The sequence below is a fragment of the Phasianus colchicus genome, chromosome Z (genome assembly GCF_987193195.1).
Source record: "Phasianus colchicus chromosome Z, bPhaCol1.hap1.1, whole genome shotgun sequence".
Taxonomy (NCBI): Eukaryota; Metazoa; Chordata; class Aves; order Galliformes; family Phasianidae; genus Phasianus; species Phasianus colchicus.
In genome coordinates, this window is record NC_143476.1 from 5,018,552 (window position 1) to 5,038,821 (window position 20,270).

General features: G+C 49.5%; 1 protein-coding gene and 1 long non-coding RNA gene across 2 annotated transcripts; both read right to left on the reverse strand.

The window, feature by feature from the left end:
- Positions 1-8,029: 8,029 nt before the first annotated feature.
- LOC149912285 (rho GTPase-activating protein 32-like) lies at positions 8,030-9,176 on the reverse strand. Its single transcript, XM_090130754.1, has 4 exons — positions 9,098-9,176; positions 8,698-8,779; positions 8,085-8,219; positions 8,030-8,052 (listed from the first exon to the last, which is right to left on the reverse strand). Exons 1-4 carry the CDS (start codon positions 9,146-9,148, stop codon positions 8,030-8,032), a joined length of 291 nt encoding a protein of 96 aa, XP_089986880.1. The 5' UTR covers positions 9,149-9,176.
- A 1,381-nt stretch (positions 9,177-10,557) lies between these two features.
- Positions 10,558-12,638, reverse strand: LOC149912286 (uncharacterized). Its single transcript, XR_016462011.1, has 3 exons — positions 12,441-12,638; positions 11,187-12,340; positions 10,558-10,638 (listed from the first exon to the last, which is right to left on the reverse strand). It is a non-coding gene; the product is annotated as an uncharacterized LOC149912286 (long non-coding RNA).
- Between the last annotated feature and the right edge of the window lie 7,632 nt (positions 12,639-20,270).

Here is a 20,270-nt window from a genome sequence, read left to right on the forward strand (position 1 = left end):
TCCCAGGTTCTACAAGGACATCAGGACAAAGATATGTAATGAAAATAAGTCCAGGCTGGCTGTCCTTGTGGGCATCAGCTGCTGGCATCTGCATTGGTGTTGCCATGATCATGGCACAGCAGCTAAGGGATTGCTTTTCCTTGTGGGACAGCTGGTAAGCCATTCTGATTCATCCTTTGCATCCACAGCATACAGTTTTTTCTACACTGCTGTTTCTATCCAGCAATGTGCATATGTGCAGTGCTACAGAGGTTCGTGGCCCTGCCTGTGGCAGGGAGTTGGAGATTCCTGATCCTTGAGGTCCCTTCCAACCCGGGCCATTCTGTGTGTGTGTGTGTGACTGGCTAAACACCAATTGTTGCTAGCTCAGCAGGTATACTGCTAATTTTTGAACGCCTGACAGCTGCTTATCAACACTTGGCCACTATTTCTGGACACCTGCTCATCCCTGAATAGAGAGAAGTTTGGAAGGAGGACAGAGGGGAGTCTCTTGATGCCTGCCTGTTGCATCCCAACTTGCCTACAGAGTGATTCAGTTCTGCCTTGTGTGCAGGCCCTGGCTTCTTTGGAGTCTGTTTTTCTTTTGCTGAGCTTCTCCTATCCAAACAGAATGGCCTTACAACATGCTTTCTGGTCCTTAATACTAAACCCATGCAATTTGTAACTATTACAGTTCTGTAAGTGAGAATTGATCACATGATTGAACAACTGTATCTCTAAAATATGTTATGAAATAACTTCTTTTTACTAATACTAATAAAGTCTTTCTACTTTTTCAAACTGTTTCTAAGGGCAAATTACAAAACACATGGTGCTGTACTGCTTCAGAGCAATCCCACATTTGATAGCCAGTGCAGAAACAACATTCCATCCTACAGCATTAGCTAGTTCAGAGGTACCAGACGTGTATCTGGATATGGCTGTTGTGCATAACTGGGGCTGAGGGATCAGAAATGACAGCTCCACTCTTGGAGACCACAGAACTAAAATGGAAAGATAAAATAGTTGCAGGGCAATTGTTCTCTGTGCCTGAAGCAGGGACCGATTTATGGGGGAGAGATTTAACAGTTAAATGAGGATTACAGCTGCAAGTCTGTGAAACAGATGTCAGGTGTCAATGAATGTGTTAACAGCTGTGATGAAGAAGAAATGAATCCAAAGCTGTGGGCAGGGGAAGGAAATCGGGGTGGACTCACAATTTTCCCTTACAAATAACTGCCCAAGGAGGGAGTGGAGCTGTGAAACAGCAACAATATCCCATAGCCTTAGAAAGGAGAGTGGGTCAAAAGCTGTAACACAGACAGTGGTTAAGGATGGTCTTCTGGAACCTTGTCTGTGGCCTTATAACACCCCAATCCTGTCGGCACGGAAGGCAGACGGCACGTATCGGCTGGTGCAAGATGTAAGGAAATGACTGAACCCGTTCTCAAAAGACAGCCTGTGGTTCCTAACCCCTATACCCTAATGAGTCAGATCCCACACGGACAGCAGTGGTTTGGTGTGAGAGACCTCAAAGATGCTTTCCGGACAGCCTTTGGACTCAGAGAGAAATGGCTGCGTTTGTATGAGGACACATTGTAATCCTATCGTGATTCGTGATGATACTGTAGATACTGGAACTCGTGCTAATCCTTGTCTTTGCAGCATTTGAAGCAAGCAACTGGTGCTGCTGTCATGCAGAAAGCTCCCTTCCAACCACTCAGCAAGAATTTGGATGAGACAGCTTCCTGCTGGGAGCCCTCCGACATCACTGCTGCCTCCTCCAGAACCATACCTGCAGATGCTTCAGAGCTCTTCAGCATGGACTTCCTTCCTCCCATCAGCAGCTGCTCCTGCACTGACCTTCATTCACACTGGGATACCATCTGCTTCCAGCAGGAGCTGACCTGCGAGACAGAGAAAGGAAACGTGGGATGAGCACCAATGCAGAAGCACAAGGCTGTGTCACCACCACGTCTTGCAGCCTTGGGAAGTCAGCTGCAACTGCAGCCTTGGTCAGAATTACAAGGGGCACCGTAAATTAAGTGTGACCTCTGAAGTTGTTGCCATGATCAGAAATAGACGCTGAAATCGCTCACATAACTGTCGGTGGTTCCCTCCAAATTCTTTTGCTTTGGGGAACAGATGGACTCGGAATGGAAGGACACGAGAAAAATGACATCTGTTTGAGCTCAGCAGACTTGAGAGGTGGGCCTGGGTGAACCTCATGAGGTTCAGCACAGCCAAGTGCAAGGTTTGGCATTTGGGCCGGAGGAATCCCAGGCATTCTTTTGTCATCGTGGTGGTTTCCAATAGACCCCAACAATGAGACATCAGGTCGCCGTGTGGGCTCCTGGGTGACACTGCCATTTCCCAGCCATTGCAGCCTAGGGGCAAATAAAGTAAAATACTTCAGAAAGATCTCACACTGATTGCATATTTTACTGTTCTTTTACACAAAACAGAAGGGGAGGGCAGCAGATGCATGCAGCTGCATCAACACCCAGGCTGCTAAAGGAATGGAAAGACAGAAACATCAAATATCAATGCCTTATTCTAATGCAAGGAGGGAAGCTTTTTTCAATGTTACTTTTTATCATTTAAAATAAGCAGTTGGCACTCTAAGGAAAATCCTAGGCCCCAGGTTCTGACAGTGTGGCAATCTGGACTCAGCTGTGAATGATCCAAACAGTCTGTTCCAGATTTTAACATCCCTTCTATGCATTCACAAGTTTTCTCTCTTGACTTCCCCTTACAGCCGTTAGATGCCAGCAAAACATCCCACAAACACTCCTTACCTCTGTGCACACAGGCACCCATCCAACCAGAGCCATCAGTCATTCCCAGCCATGCGCTCTTCCTCCAATCATGGTCAGCATCACACGGCCGTCACGCAGCTCACTTGACTCAGTTTTTCTCTTCTTTCTGGAGGTGTCCTTGCTTCTCAGCCTTACCTTCTCGTGATGTTTATCTCGCTCTGCAGCTCCTGCTCTGAATAGGCTTTCTTGGATTCCCGCATGACAGGCACAAAATGCAGCCACAGCCCCTGCCACCAAGGTCAGCTCTTCAGCACACATTACCTGAGGAGCACTTGGCAACTCCTGCAACCTGAGCAGTGCCAGGAAGACTCTTTCACTTCTGCTTCTCCTGGCTCAGAAATTCATTTTCCTACCTAGAAAATGGAAAAAGAAAAGAAAGAAAAAAAATCCTGACATTAGCAGACACAATTGATACTATGGAATTCTGGAAGGCAAGGGATTTGCCCTCTATGATGAGAAGTTGAGTGCAAAGAACTCAGAAGAGCCATGACCAGGTTGTGAACTTGTGGGTAAAATTAGGAAGTGCAGCAGTGCAGGGCTTCTGGAGGTGAGGGTCTGCTACAGCCGCCTGGAAAGAGAGCCTGTTGGTGGGAGCTGCTTACTGCAGCCAGCAGAAGCATCGCACTCACTGACTCTCATCCTGATGGGGGATTCCAGTCAGTCTGGGAAATCAGCATGGCTGGCTGCAAGCAATCTGACAGACTCCTGGAGTGCAGTGAGAATCACTCTGTGGTGCAGGCATTGGGCACAGCAAGCAGAAGGGAAGCATTGCTGGACATGGTGCACACCAGGGGTTACGACAGGAGGCGGTCAGGGCTGCAGTGACCATGCCCTCCTTGAGCTTGTGATCTCAAGGAATGCGGGCCTGGCAGGAAGCAAAGGCAGGAGCCTGAACTTCAGGAGAGCCAGCTGCAGGCTGTTCCAGGAATTCTTGGACGAGATCCTCTGGACAACTGTTTGTAGGGGCAAAGGGATGGAAAAGAGCTGGTCACTTTCTCAGAAAAAAACTTGCTCAGGTTGCAGGCTGAGCTGCAGGAGAGGAAGGGGAGGAGGTGCCAGCACGGCTCTGCACGATGCTCTGCCACACTGGGCAGCTTGATCATGGCTCAGCAGTGGGATCCGACGAGGAGAAGGGGAGAAGGAAATCAAGGATGGGAGGGAGCCATCAGACACAGTCAATAAGTGTCTGTGAAGTCTTGCAAACCAGAGATTCCCAGGTTGTTTCTGCTTTTGCAGCATTTGTGTGGTGCAGGGTGAGCAAAAGGTTCTGCTGCTTGATTCTTCTGCAGGAGCCGCCTAAAAGGGAAATGGCCACTGAGCTGCAGACCAAGCAGTACTGCCTGACGTTGGCCAGGGGGAGCTTCTCCTGCCGCAGTGTGCTGATGACAGGTCTGGAGATGATCTGCAGGGCCAGTTCGTAGATGGGAGCCAGGAAAGGACATGATGGGAGGAGGGAGGTGTTAAGCAACATCCAAGGCATCAAAATGCATCAGAAGGCCCTGAAAAGCATCACAAAGCCACAGCCAGGAAGCTTGGGAGTATCATGAGCAGCATCCAGGATGCGAGAGATTATTTGCTACCATGCCAAATGGTAGCAGAGCTCCCCCTGCAGACATCCCAAAGCCAGACAAAACAGGAACAAACCCGGAGCTGTGCTGCACGCACCCCACAGCCACAGCATTGCAAGCTGGGGTGCCTTGCTGTGTGCTGCATTCATCCCAGTCCGTGTGAATGAAGACTCTGGAGGCAGTCAAGGCGTTGATTGAGCACGAGTGTGCTTTTATTATTATATAAAGGACAGGAGGGTGTGAGAGGTCCACGGTGAAGATGGGACTCATCCTGTCTTGTCATGGAGAGAGTGGCTCAGAGCTCTCAGTGCTGCTGTCCGGTGCCTGGGACTGGAGGCCTGATTGAAAGTCCCCCTGCAAGAGGCTCTGCTCCTCTTCACTGATGCTGACCTGCTCCTGCATGGAGGTGCTGCTGTCGGGGCACTCACACTGTGCTTCAGATGGGCTGCACTGCAGAGACTCTGGGTTAAAATCCACACTTGTGACTATGGTGTCTGGGAGGCTCAGGTCAGCAACTTCAGCAGAGCCAGGTGTAATGAGAGCATGGACTTCGATGAGCTCCTTCTCTCCATTAATGATGTCAGATGGAAGGCTGCTATTGGAACTGCAGCAATTTGTGCTTCCTATGAGCTCTCCACTGATGGAAGCACACAGAGCATCCTCGCTACTTGCCCTGGATCTTATGGCTTGGCAAGGGCTCGATTCACCTAGAAAGGATACACAGGGGTTAGTGTCAAACTTTCACAAGCTGAATTACGACAGTGGTTCTTGATCAGGGGTGAAGATTTAGGCAGGGGATTGAATGCTAGAAGGAGATAGAAGTGCACTGCAAGCTTGAATTCTATGTTCCTGAAAAGCAGGGATTTGGAAACTGCATTTGCACCCTTACCTGCCAGGACTACCACTGCTGTTTCTGAGGGCTGCCTGGCATTGCGCTGCAGTTGGCGTTTGCTGCCAGAGGATGGCTTCCTGAGGCTGAAGCAGCAACACCAACTGCTAGCTGGTGATTCCTCAGTCTTGCTGGGTGGATTTTGCCTGGAGAGAGAAAACAGCCAATGCTGTGAGTCGTGCGTGGTGCAGGGTGAGGGAAGAGCAGCACTGAGCTCTTGGCAGCAGTTGCTTGTTCCTAGCACTGCCTGGTTTCTGCAGGAAAACACAAAAACCCACCCAAACAATGATGCTGGGTGCTGGAAAAGAAAGTCCTCTTTACCTGTCAGATGGAAAGTCAACGACGGTGTGGAATTTGCCCTGCCCAGCTGCAGGGCTTTCTTCCACTTCAATGTCCCTGCTGCTCTCTGTTACCACAGAAGAGGTGCTGTGGCCTCGCCTCTGTGCCTGTGCCTCCTCCAGGCTGAGCAGCTTTGTGGCAGCAGAAGAGACCCCCACAGACTTGGGCCCTGGGAGAGAATTGTGCCCTGTCAGGGAAAACCACAGGTAAGAGCGAGGATCAGAAAGCAGCAGCACAGCCACCACAGTTCTGGGGGAGGTGCTGTATTTTTCTCAGGCTTGCTTATCCCACTGGATAGAGCCACTGGAAGAAGAGGAGCTCAAAATAACCATGTGGGCAGAGGTCTGTTTATGGCAAAGGACACGGTCATCTTTAAGAGAGCTCACCCCTAGATAAAAGGGGCAGGGAACTGAGAAAGCTTCGCTGCCACACTTGCATCAAGCTTTTCCTGCGTGCAAACCATAATAATGACGGTTTCCTCCTTGTGAAGTTTGGGCTTGGACATTCTCAGCATCCAGCAACAGGATGCCATACCCTAATGGAAGTCCAGAGGTCTGCTGTCCCCTTGATGGTAAAAGAGTATCTCAAAGGTCCTGGAGAAGGCCTGCATTTGGTCAAGGTGTCAGGTCAAGATCAAGCTAATGGAGGAAGACACTCACCTGCTGCATCTGCAATGTCTGCTCCGGATTTGGAGCCGAAGAGGACGTCGGTGTGGTTGATGATGAATTCCACCACATCCGACTGCGTCTGCAGCTCCATGCAGGCAGCTCTTCCGCTGGCGCAGGCAGACTCGTTCTGCTGTGATCTGTAGAAAAGGCAGATTTTAGAAGTCATTTCTCCAAGACCGTTTCCCCGAGTCTGAATTGTTGCAGCCAAAAGCTGTCAGCTGAGGCTCTGGAGACTTCCGCAGTGGGCAATCAGTGATGCCACTGCAGAAATTCCCCTGGATGATCAAGGACACGTCAGTCCCATCTAAAGAACAGAGCACAATTGTCACCTAGACATTGTGCCCGTGGGGTTGGAGAACAGCCCAGGCTCCTGCTCTTCTGTCAGCCACAGATTTTACAGGAGAAGAGCACATCTGATGGAGAAAAAGAGAGGACTGCTTTTCTTAACTGGAGAACAGATGAAGTGTTGAAACAGAAGCAGAAGTTTACCTTAAGAGGTTTGGAGCCCACACAATGGCTAGGTTCTTGGCATGCATGTTTGTTACCGTGGAGCTCCCAGCCAGACACGCCAAGTGTCTCATCAGGAACTCCAGTGTCCTGGAAAACAAGAGAGGCAAACGTTCAGCACCAACGAGCATGCCGTGCTGCAATTCAGAAAGCAAACCTCCATTCATGCTACTTCTTATGATTGCTACTGTCAGCAATGATGAAGTAGATCCCACTTGACTAAGTGCCACGCTGCAGCACCAAGCCCCAGCACAGCACAGCCGCAGCCATCAGCTGCACCAAGCGTGCCCCCGTGCCCAGGAACTGACCCCATAAAGTAACCCCATGGAGCCTTCAACCCTTCAGCATACACAGGCATCGTGTTGCCGGCGTGAGACAGAGCCTGGAACCGCATCGTTGCCCTCTGCAATGCAGCAGGGCTGAGCTCAGCAGGCTGAGGGCAGCACTGACCTGTAGTGAGGAGCGGGCAGCTGCTGGATGACGTCCTGCATTCTGAGCAGCCGCTCCTCCTCTGTAGCGGCACCAACAGCATCCTGGAGTAGTGCAGAAAGGGAGCGAGACACCAATCAGGCTAGTACACCACTGCGAGTAAACCTCGTGGGGCTGACAGCAAAAGGGCCTCCGAGCTGGGGCACTGCTGCAGCCATCTGCCAAGAGGCCCAGGAAGAGGGAAATGAAAGACGTGGCCTTGTGCTTACCGAGAACTTGCCGTACAGCTGGTGGGTGAGCAGAGGGTTTGGGAGCTCCCTGAAGTACATCTTGCAGAGGGAGCTCACGCTGTGAATGTCACGGACGGTGAGCTCAGGAATCTGCTCCGACTCAAATTCCTGCCTGGAGAGAGGGACGCAAACCCGGTTGAGCGAGAGGAAGGCAAGCCCAAAGCCACACCAGATGCACTCAGGCTGTGTCAGTCGCAGCACTCTTACCGCAGTCTCTGGATGTTGGACGCGACGCCGGACAGGCGGTATATCCCCTGCACCACGCCGTGCTGCTCAATGAACTCAGCGCAGCTCTGGAGGACCTGGGGGACTGAAGAACACGTGCCAGCCGTCAGTGGAGCTCCTGATTCAAGTCCTGCTGCAGGCTGTGCTTCACATCCCATCCACTAAGCCCAGCCAGGCTTGGCTGAAGCAAATACAGATGTGCTTGTCTCTTAGGAGCATCCGCCTCACTTGATCCTTCAGCCATCAACTCCCATGACACGTGTCTCCACGGCTATCAGCCTGCCCCCTGCTAGATATGAGCTCCCTTTCATCTTCTTTAGATGCCCAGCAGAGGAAGATCTCAGGAATGGGCAGCTCCTTACCATCACGACCGGAGTGGAGAAGATGCTCTCCCAGGTCACCGCCAAACACCCTTTCCTTCTCCACCTCCCGCTCGGTCGGTTTCTTTGGGCGGGCCTTCACCAAGGAACGAAGGAAGGTGAGGATCTTGCTGCGTTTCTTGGGCACTGCACAACAAAAGGAAGAAACCAGGTCATTTCAGGTCTGGCTCCGTTGGACGAGGCCGAGCACAGCACATTCTACAGAGCACGTCAGAACGGGAAGAACATTACCAACCAGTACATACAAAAAGGGATTTTCCCCATCTCTGGAGGAGCCCAAGGCCAGGCTGGATGGGGCCCTGGGCAGCCTGATCTAGTCTCACATTAAATGTGGGGGCTGGGAGACCATCCTGAGGCAGGAGGGTTGGAGCATGATGATCCCTGAGGTCCCTTCCATCCCAAGCCATTCTATGAAGATTCTATAGTTTCCCCAAGTCCAATCATAAACACAGGAAGATTGGGCCAAATCTTCTCCCCATGGTATGCATGAAAGATCATCAATCCAGATGACAATGTGGGATGGATAAAGGAGGTATAAAACACTGAGCCACCCCAAAAAAGACTCCCTTTTGCTTCACGACACCATCAAATGTAACATCCATACCTGGCTTTGGCACAGAATTGATGAGTGCCTCAGGAATGTTCTTATTAATGAGTTCCACACACTCCCCTGGGAAAAATCCAACCTGTAACAAGAAGAAAAGAGAGGCCAACTATTGCATGCAGCACTTCTCAGATCTGAACTGTTAAACCTAAAGCCACATAACATTTCCCTCGGAACGTGCTTGCCTGACGTTCCATAAGACTATCCAGCAGAAAATGGCCATAGTTCACAGCATAAAGGTAACAATTTTTCAACATTAGCAGCCAAGGGCAAGGTCCTCTGACACCAACACAGGGAAACTGTTTATGTCCTTTAGGCATCCTATGCAGGCAGAGCAGCTCTAAGCTGAGATTCCTGCCTCTACTGAAGTTGCACTCTCCAGTCTGAAGCTTGTGCCTACCTGGAAGCCGAGCTTGCCTCTCCACCAGGGGGTCAGCTCCTTTGGTGGCATGTCGATGACACAGATGATGTCTCCCACCTGCAAGAGATTGCAGTGTCAGTCCCAGCTTCAGCACGGCTGGGAGGAAAGCACAGCTCAAATGACTGCATTCTTCTGCACTGCCCAACATCGCCGAGCTTGAGAGCACTTGCACCAGTGCAGCTCTGAAGGCATTTGCCACTGTAAAATTGAACAACAAGGAACGCCTTGAACTGCTTACCTCAAAGGAGAGTTCATCCGCTGCCTGGGCAACGTGTCTCTTAACGACATGGGCAGCAGCAATAGCTGGAACATTCACAGGTGCCACCTCATGGTCCAGCAGGGGCTTCCCCTTGTTCTCAGCCTGAAACAGAGAGCACAGGCCACAGTGAGGAGCTGGGAACCAACAAGGAGGACTTCAAGGTGAGGAGCACATCTGCAGAGAAAGCTGCAGGAAATGCACTCGGTCCTTATCGTGGGCACTTCAGAAGGAACTGCAAGTCTAATAACGGCTGTTTCTCTCCCTGGTGTGCAGCAGGCACACGCCAGGCAATGCAAAGATGCATCTCTCCCCACCCAGACTAATCAGCAATGGCACTGACGCAGACAGGTGGCCTTGTCCATTTTGCCCCCTCCTTTCCTGCGCTCTTTGTGCAGGAAGGCTGACTGTTTAAGATGCTAGGAGACCGTGAAGAGGGAAACCAAAGCTACGGCTGCAGTTACAAGGTGCAAACAGTGCCATTGCAAGCACCAAGCAGCTCTCTTGAGCAGTCCAACCAACAGCGAGGCCAAACAGAGCAGAGAATGATTGTTGTTTCTGCAGCCATTTCAAGGGAAAAGTCAGTAGAGGACAAACACAACAGCCGAGATGGCTCTGGTACTTTTATAAACTTGCCACGCTTGCACTACTGTCTTGCCACAGAGGAGCTCTCCTGGAAAGCAGGAGAGCACATCTGCGGCTCACTCTGCTGGCTGCAGTCAGGGAACAAAGACCAGTCAGAGCTTCATACTCTACCTCTGTCCATGCCAGGTCAGGCCCACAGCTGATCTCGCTGCATGCCACAGCCATCAGCGTAGGTGTGACAAGCTGGAACTGAAAAGAAACACCCTTTTATTTTCTCTGTTCACATCTCTGCTGTGCTCCCTACAGCTGTCGGGCACACTCACACAGCCCAAGCACGCCTGCTGGTGTCCCTGGTGATGCTGTGCAGCTCTGCACAAGCTGGGGCTGGGACTCTTTGCCTAAGGGATTGGTTTCCTGTAGACCAGCTGGTCACAGCACCACAGACAGCATCCTTCTGAGGGCTGAGCTGCAGAGCACGTGGAGAAAACCCACACGTGACCAGCGTCCCATCAAAGCTGGATGAGGCTGTGTTACTAAACACGGGGCGTCACGGGCTGCTAAAGCATGTGGGGGGACAAACCATGGCAGGTACCTGGCAAGAGATCAGAACGAGGGAGAGAAATCTCACGAATCCGCAGCCGTTCCTTGTCACTATGCTCTGATCTTCCACGAGCAAAAGCTGCAGCAGGGAAGCAGGCAGAGGGTGGAGAGAGGAGAGAGAAAGAGCAGGTCAGTTTGCTTCCACGGTTTAGCAAAGACAACGACGGAAAATCCAAAGTCTGCCCTCCCTCAACTTAAAAACTCAAGTTTTCAACTTAAAACCGTTTCCCCTTGTCCTGCTGTTATCTACCCTTTCAAAGAGTTGATTCCCCTCCTCTTTTTAGGCTCCCTTTAGGTACTGAAGGCTGCCATGAGGTCACCCCACAGCCTTCATTTCTCCAGGCTGAACAAGCCCAGCTCCCTCAGCCTGTCTTTGCAGGGGAGGTGCTCCAGTCCCCTGATCATCTCTGTGGCTCGCCTCTGGACCCTCTCCAACAGCTCCCTGTCTTTCTGGACACTGTACTGCAGCTGGGGCCTCACAAGAGCAGAGCAGGGGGGGACGATCACCTCCCTGTCCCTCATGGCCACCCCTCTGCTGATGGAGATAATGTGATCCTATGAGCTCCGCCAGCCAGCAGTTCTCAGCACTCACTGTCCCCCCGTCTCTCCCACACTGTCTCAGCTTACCTACAAGGTGCTGCACAGGACGGTGTGAAGACAAAGGGACGCAGTCGGTGCACAAGTGCAACAAGCGAGCTGCTCAGTCAGAGCTCCAGCGCTCCAATGAAGGGACGCAGCACGCACTGCTCCTCCCCTCATTCTAGCCCTTATGACATCACTGAGGGCCACCAGGCTGCTCCACCACGACGGACAGGGTGGGGAGGCAAGACCAGTCACAAGGGCAGAAGATTCCAACAGCCCAGCCCAACGTTCTGGAATCAGGGGCTGCTTGGAATTCTACCCCAGCCAAATCCTGGAGAAGCTGGCACGGGGTCGTCATGACCAAAGCGCAGGACCTGGCGCTTGCTCTTGTTGAGCCTCGCACAACTGGCCTCAGTGCATCCCTCTGGAGGGCCTTCCTGCCCTCAGCCAGATGGACGCTTCCTCCCAGCAGCGTACCTTGCAGTGCTGGGCCCATGTCAAATCCACACTAGAGTGGGTTTTGTTACATTCAAGGGCATGTTGCAGCACCCATCTATTTCACCTGGAAGGAAATAAAGCAGGAGATGGGAGAAACACAGAACTACTGCCAGACTGCTTTATCCCTTTCTTAGCCCAACTTCCCTTGCCTCATCCCCTACCCCAACTCCTGGATGATGCCCACAGGCTGATAGTTGGATCTCAAGTCCATAGGACTCCTTTCACAGGGCTCCATCAAAAAGGCTGTCACACTTGTTCCGTACACTCACACTGACCCAGCAGTGGTATCACAGTCACTTAACACACACACAACAACCAAACCCCGAGCATGCACATCCCTTCCTGCGTGACTGCAGCCCACAGCTCCCCTTCACACCTCCGTGGATCTCTGGTGTTTTACACTGATGCAGCCTCGCTGCAGCTCCGTGGCTGTCACACAAGGCCTGCAGGACCTCTTTCTCTGCAAACCCCGTCTGCAGGCATTGGTTCACGAGGTTCACCTCCTGCCCTCCTGAGCAAAAACAAGCACTAAGAACAAGAGCAAAGCACGCTGGACTCGACCTGGCTGGATCCCCAACCCTCAGTCCTGTCAGACGGACCCTGGTGTGGAGACTCATCCCCAAAGCCTGGCTGGACATCAGCACAGGCATCCTTCTTCAAACGCCCCATCCAAGCAGCAAGGGATCAAAGCGTTGGCACAGCTGAAACAGAAATGCTGTGTGAGTTTCCTGTTAGCACTGAGCAGGAACAAATCTACCGCTGAGCAGCAGGATGTGAGACAAGCAGCAGAAGACACCCAACCTGCAGAACCAGCTCGTTTGGGGTCGGTCCAGATGTTTGTCTGCTCCCTTCCCTGGCCCAGGCCAAGCTTGTGAGCTGCTCCTCCTTTGTGCAGGGGGAAATGGGGCAGATGCCATGTGGTGGCTATGCACAGCATGCCTTGGACTTGCTTTTCCTATCTCCATCTTCCATTAGCAAACAGCATCTCCAGCCTCCAGAGATCACTGAGTCCAACCCCTGCACAACAGTGAAAAAAAAGATATGATAAGGGGTACTTAAAGCACAGCATCTGTAATCAGATCAGACTCCTGCACTGTGAAGACTTCCATGAGTATTCCTGCAGAGTGCATCACTTAGTCTCTCTTTAGCCTTGTGTTCATGGTTTTCCTGTAAGAGCTTGTCTAAACACTGCCTATAATCGTGGTTATGCTAGAAGCATTTGGATTTATTGATCCTCAGTGTGATTTCAGTAACAAATCCAGATGCTTTTTTGTTAAGGGCAGCTTTCAATTTCTCAACTGAAATTTCAATATTGCATTAGGTGTTGACAACCACGGGGCTGCAGTACAGAGAATTACAGGGAGATTAATTTCTCCATCTCCATGCTCCTAGACATTTATGATTACAGTGATGTAGTTATATACAAAGTTGCAAGATACCAAAGCTAGAATAACCTCTTGGTGCAGCAGGATGTCTGGAGCCCAAGTGCAGAGTCTCAGTGTTGCAAAGCCTTGAAGAGGTGCACCGTATGTGCTGGGGCTGATGACACAGACACTGGAGCAAGGCCAGTGTGATGTTAGAAACTTGACCAGCAGCTGATCTGTTGTCAGCCATTTCTGGACACAAACGGGATCTGGTCGACTTAGGACATGACCTTTGGGCTGGAGAGCAACTCCCCGAGGAATCACACAGCCACTGCAGACCGTTGGCAAGAACCCCATACCAAAACAGCTCATCTGCAATCAGTTTTTAATCTGTGCAGCAGTGATTGGAACAGGCGCACGCTCTCTGCAATTGCAGGAATGTTCACAAGTGGAATGTACATCACCTGTGTGCTCCAGCTCTTCTGTGTGCATGCTAGGAGCAGTGATCCCCCTGCACCCAGGGCTGCAATAAAGTCCTGTGGGCTTTCTAACCTGCCCACCAGCAGCCCAGGCTGCCCAGAGCCACATCCAGCCTGGCCTTGGATGCCTGCAGGGATGGGGCATCCACAGCCTCCCTGGGCAACCTGTTCCAGTGCCTCACCACCCTCTGGCTGAAAAACTTCCTCCTCACATCAAACCTAAACCTCAACACCACTCGTCTCAGTTTAAAGCCATTCCCCACTTGTCCCATCACTGTCCACCCTCCAAAACAAAACACCTCGGCTGTTCAACACTGAAAGAGCAAAATAACCCACAGCTCTTACTTCCACTGTATGCATTTAATTCCAAACTTAAGGTCACAGGTTAATTACTCATGTGATCCTTCCTGACAGAAGAACTACTCGTAGTGATGTGTAGGAGTAAGGAACAGTTTGAAAAGGTCATGGACATATTAGAACTTGCAGCATTTATCTTAATAGATGCCTACATTGCAAAGCATTTTGTAAAACACACGTTACAAGTACTGTGCATTGGATTACACTATATCAAACTCTAAGTAACAATACAGGTTGCTTTTCAATCTACACTTACATGTTTTCTTCTAACTCCTTGATAAAATTCCTTACTACCTTCAGTTTTACAGCCAAAGCAGTGTTTGAGCTGGTAATGTACTCTTGAACAGCACTGCTGCCTTTAGCATTTGTATGTTTAGATCTGAAAAGAGAATTTGGTCATTATTTCATGATGAGAGAATCTTATATGACAAAACAGAATTACAAAAATCTGACAATACTGTAAAATGCCAGTGTTAGAATGTGGCTCTGATTTTTTTTTTTCTTCTTTTTTCTTCTTTTTTCTTTTTTTTTTCTTTTTTTTTCTCTATTATTTCCTTTTTTTTTTTTTTCTTTCTTTTTTTTTTTTTTTAAATGGTGAGTGTACCATTACTTCAAGACAAGAATTTTGTTTGTAAGTCGATCTCTATAACTGTTCTTGGCATCATTCTGGAGGATGAACTAGATACATGGAATTTGGCACTGGCTCCCCAGGGCAGTGGTTTGGCACTGAGCTGACAAAGGCCAAAGAGCATTTGCACAATGCTCTCAGACACAGGGCTTGACCCATAGGAGGCCCGGTGTGGAACCAGGAGGTGGAATACATGATCCTCGAGGTCCCTTCCAAATACAGATATTCCATGATCCTCTAATACTTATATTCCCAAGTCCTGTACACAGTGCTCAGATGCTTAATTGAAAGGTTCCATGAAACAGTGAGGTATCTATGTCCCTTTACCACTCAGTTATTCAATTTGCCACGTGGATCTTTTATCCAGTCACATTAAAAAGCACTCAAAGTATTTACTTCAGTCTTCCATTCTGATAGAGCTTTCTAGAGCAAATAAAGAGTTGCAACTCAGAATGTCCACACCTCCCTTCCTGCACCCTGCATACTTTTTTCATTGTACTGTGATTACGTACCATTCTATTGTCACCCTCATTCTGTCATTATCTAGGCAGTTTACTGCCATTAAATTTTCCAGCAACAGATGCCCACAAGTACAATTCCAGTCTGAAGTGTGTTCCACCTGATGACAACTGGGAATGTCTTTCTCTCACAATTAGAATCATTGCACCTCTGACTAAACACATAGCGAATCACCACTGAAAACTAACTACATGTTGATTAACATTCAGAGAGATTGTGCAGGTGTCCTTTTAGGAACTGGCCTACAGTATGCTAAGAGGGATGGATGTGGGGACATTAGGATAACGTGCCCTCTGCCTTTTAAGACAGCCCCAGCAGAGCAGGTCAGCAGGCTGAAGAGCTGCGTGGGTCACCAGGGCTCAGAGACTTCACTCGGCCATCTGAAAGTTGAGGGCCTTCAGCCCAAGCTGCCCTTTTCCATGCAGGCAAGGAGGCCAAGAGAAGGTGGATCGGCACGGTTCTGGTGCAGACAGGGGCTGCAGTGTGAGCAGGCCTACACAGACAAGGCTGTGCCCACACAGAGTGACAGCAGCTTTCGCTGTGAGCAGATTCCCAGGGGGCCTGAGCCATGGCAGTTCTTGATGGCAGCATGTTCCAATCAGCCCTGGAAGTCTTCTCTGGACATCTGTCGCATTCTGGAATCCACACTGAGGACGCAGTCGCTGTGTCAGAGCAGCTGGCAGAGTCACGGGGAACCGTGACGTAGTTGGCCCAGGGAGCAACAACAAGGCCTGCACTGCTCAGCCAGCCCAGGCCAAAGGGGAGCACGAGAGAGAGCAGAGGAGAGAGGGGGGGAAAGAGGGCCAGGAAGGAAAGGCCTGTGCCTGAATGGACGTGTAGCAGCAGCTGCTGACAGCAAACTCGGTGATGGCAGGGGCACAGCAGAGCAGTGCAATGCTGGCAGCTTCCTGTGTCTTTCACACAGGCACTGCAGACATGGCCAGCACTGGGAGATCAGCAGAACTGCTGCACACCTCTGCCAGCCCAGGCCAGAGGAGTGCAGAACAGTGAGCTGCTGCTGAGGGGAGAGAGGATGGCCTGAGAGCTGACCTGAGAGGCAGGGCTGGCTGTGTTACAGCAGCCTCTGTGTCCTCCTCCTGTGTCTGTGAGGGCCAGAGGGCCAGAAGAGAACATGCCCAGACAACGAAGCCCTGCTGTCCTCTGCTGCTCAGCTGGAGAGATGTTCCGCCTTCCTGAAGGACGCTGATCCAAAGGGAAGGAATCAAAGGAAGTCCAGGCTGGCTGTCCTTGTGGGCATCAGCTGCTGGCAGCTGCCTCTGTGCTGCCATGGGCAGGGCACAGCACACACAGTGTTTGCAGTTCCCTGTGTGACACTGGCCCTGGTGACCTGACAGCCAGAGGGAGACAAGAGAAAGAGCTGCCTCCCTCTGCCAGATGAGGCAAAGGTGAGAATCCCAGAATCACAGCATGGCCCGGGTTGGAAAGGAGCTCAAGGTTCATGAATCTCCAACCCTTGGCTCTCCAAGGGTGCACAGGGGGCTTTGTTCTCCCTGTGGTGCAGCTTCAGTGCCAACTCACAGCTGAGCTGGTTGGCACACTGTGACAGCCTGCCGCTCTGAAGCTCTTGGGGCAGTGCTCAGTTCTTTCTGAAGTACTCTGCAAAATGCTGCTGTCATGACTGTCATTCTAAAGCTGATATTGTTTCTACCGCATCAGGCTTGCAGGAAGCATCTCTGATCAACAGAGAAATCAGAAAAATTGCTTTTCCTATTGCAGTTTCCTTTTAACTAGTGATGAAAGCTGTCAGTTTATTTTTGGCACCAGAAATCCTGGGATGCAACCAGGTTAGATAAGAAGTGACACTGAGTCAACAGTAAAGGAACATAGATGAGATAGCATCACACAGCTCTGGAAAAGATGTTCCAGCTCTGTGTCTACCTACACCTTCAGGAGATGAAAAGTACTGGCTTACTGAGGTGTCCTGGGTTGAAGGTTCTGTTAATCTCCATTTTTGGAAGAGCTGCTTGCAATAAATAGCTTGTAAGGTGAATGAGCTTGATAGAAGTAGGGTGTGAAAGAGATGGATTTGCTGTTTCCCTGAAGGTGCAGGAGTATTGCTGTGCCTACAGTCAGTAAACAAGGCAGAAATCACTCTGTTCCTCAGAATGAAAAACAAAAGAATAAAAATCTTTTTGGGAGTGACAGCACGCCTGAATGAAGCACAAATCTAAACATTTAAAATAAGGGCTAGTGTCAAAGGGACTTGCAGTATTTCTCGTGAAGAAATATTTGATGCTTCTTTAGGAAAGTCATCCTAACAAAAGTGTGCTGATGTCTTTGCTGAGGATTTCCTTGGTTCCAGCCTGAAGGTGTGCGCAGGCATGAGCAGGCAGTGCTGAGCTGCAGGTGAGTGCCTGTGTCCCACAGCAGGAAACCCGTGGATGTCTTCAGGGGTTTGAAATGGGCAGAGCTGTAAAACCTGCAGGCTTTCACTGAAATTGTCCTCTGCTTTATTTTGTAATCTTAGTTTCACCAATGCTTTCCAATATGATTTTCATATGAGTGCAGATACATGGGATAGGATTTAAAGTTTTTATGGTGCTGCTGTATAATTTTCTGTGGTCATCATAAGCCAATAAAAAAAATAAATGGTAATCAGGCAATCTATTAACAACCTGTGGCACGTGTCAAAACAATGAAATTCCTTGCAGGAAGACAATATTGCTATACAATAATGTGGCTATCCAAAACTGTTAATTATACTTGATGAGCTGGAGATAATCCTGAAATGCGGGACTTTGATCTTAGCCAAGAATAATAAAAGTTATTATCATTCTTAAATTGGCAGCTGCTATCAAAAGCCTGTATCTTATTTCCTTCTTGGTAACACTGGCTAAATCAGAGAAAGTGATAAAAGAATGTCATGATTGCAGCTTAGGGATTCTTTCCCACTTGACCAGAAGTAATCTATGTCCAAAAATGTCTGTAAATACTTTTTCTATCTTATTTTGCCAGATGTATTGATATTTGAGATGAATGGCAAAAACATTTTGCGTACATAGATAAGCAATGCAAATTCGCTGGGTTGTTTTAGAGGAAAAAGCTCCGGTTATCTGATCGTTTCCATGCAGAAATAAGATTTACAGAAAAATTCTCCTTATTATTATTCACGCATGAATAAGTTCAAAAAAGAGATGTGGGGGATGTTGTTTCAATTCCAGGTGATAGTAGGAAGGACTGTCAGGATGGAAAGGCTGGTGTTTGCCATGGGCAGGGAAACACATCTGGTTTTCATCTTCTCTTTGTTTTCCAGAAAAAGAGGAGAGTGTGCCCTCACCTTGGACCCCTCCTGCCCTCTTCTGCTGAGATGGAGAAATGTCCCAGCTTCTAGAAGTACATCAGGACAAAGATATGTAATGAAAATAAGTCCAGGCTGGTTGTCCTTGTGGGCATCAGCTGCTGGCATCTGCATTGCTGCTGCCATGAGCATGGCAAAGCAGGTAAAAGATTGCTTTTCCTTGAGTGACACAGGTTCTCTAGACTTGTAAGCTAGAGGGATGCAATAGAAAGAGCTGCAACCTCTGCCAGACATGGCAAAGGTGAGTGGGATGTTGTTTCAATTAGTGCTGATGTCAGGAAGGACTGTAAGGATGGAAAGGCTGGTGTTTGGCAAGGGCAAGGAAACACATCTGGTTTTCATCTTCTCTTTGTGTGCTAGAAAAAGAGGAGAGTGTGCCTGCAACTTGGACCCCACCTGCCCTCTTCTGCTGAGATGGAGAAATGTTCCAGCTTCTAGAAGGACATCAGGACAAAGATATGTAATGAAAATAAGTCCAGGCTGGCTGTCCTTGTGGGCATCAGCTGCTGGCGTCTGCATTGCTGCTGCCATGAGCATGGCATAGCAGGTAAAAGATTGCTTTTCCTTGTCTGACACAGGAGCTCTAGACTTGAAAGCTAGAGGGATGCAATAGAAAGAGCTGCAAACTCTGCCAGACATGGCAAAGGTGAGTGGGATTTTGTGTCAGTTGGTGCTGATGTCAGGAAGGACTGTAAGGATGGAAAGTCTAGTGTTTGCCCTGGGCAGGGAAACACATCTGGTTTTCATTTTCTCTTTGTGTTCCAGAAAAAGAGGAGAGTGTGCCCTAACCTTGGACCCACCTGCCCTCTTCTGCTGAGATGGAGAAATGTTCCAGCTTCTAGAAGGACATCAGGACAAAGATATGTAATGAAAATAAGTCCAGGCTGGCTTTCCTTGTGGGCATCAGCTGCTGGCATCTGCATTGCTGCTGCCATGAGCATGGCAAAGCAGGTAAAAGATTGCTTTTCCTTGTGTGACACAGGAGCTCTTGACTTGAAAGCAAGAGGGATGCAATAGAAAGGGCTGCAACCTCTGCCAGACATGGCAAAGGTGAGTGGGATGTTGTTTCAGTTGCTGCTGATGTCAGGAAGGACTGTAAGGATGGAAAGTCTAGTGTTTGCCCTGGGCAGGGAAACACAGCTGGTTTTCATCTTTTCTTTGTGTAACAGAAAATGAGGAGATTTTGCCCTCACCTTGGAACTCTCCTGCCCTCTGCTGCTCAGAGGGAGAAATTTCCAAGATTGTAGAAGGACATCAGGACAAAGATATGTAATGAAAATAAGTCCAGGCTGGCTGTCCTTGTGGGCATCAGCTGCTGGCATCTGCATTGCTGCTGCCATGAGCATGGCAAAGCAGGTAAAAGATTGCTTTTCCTTGTGTGACACAGGAGCTCTTGACTTGAAAGCTAGAGGGATGCAATAGAAAGAGCTGCAACCTCCGCCAGACATGGCAAAGGAGAGTGGGATGTTGTTTCCATTAGTGCTGAAGTTAGGAAGGACTGTAAGGATGGAAAGGCTGTTGTTTGGCATGGGCAGGGAAACACATCTGTATTTCGTTTTCTCTTTCTCTTTCAGTGCCAGATAAACAGGGGAGAGTGTTCCTGCAACTTGGACCCCTCCTGCCCTCTTCTGCTGAGATGGTGAAATGTTCCAGCTTCTAGAAGGACATCAGGACAAAGATATGTAATGAAAATAAGTCCAGGCTGGCTGTCCTTGTGGGCATCAGCTGATGGCATCTGCATTGCTGCTGCCATGAGCATGGCACAGCAGGTAAAAGATTGCTTTTCCATTTGTGACACAGGAGCTCTTGACTTGAAAGCAAGAGGGATGCAATAGAAAGAGCTGCAACGTCTGCCAGGCATGGCAAATGTGAGTGGGATGTTGTTTCAATTAGTGCTGATGTCAGAAAGGACTGTAAGGATGGAAAGGCTGGTGTTTGCCATGGGCAGGGTATCTCATCTAGTTT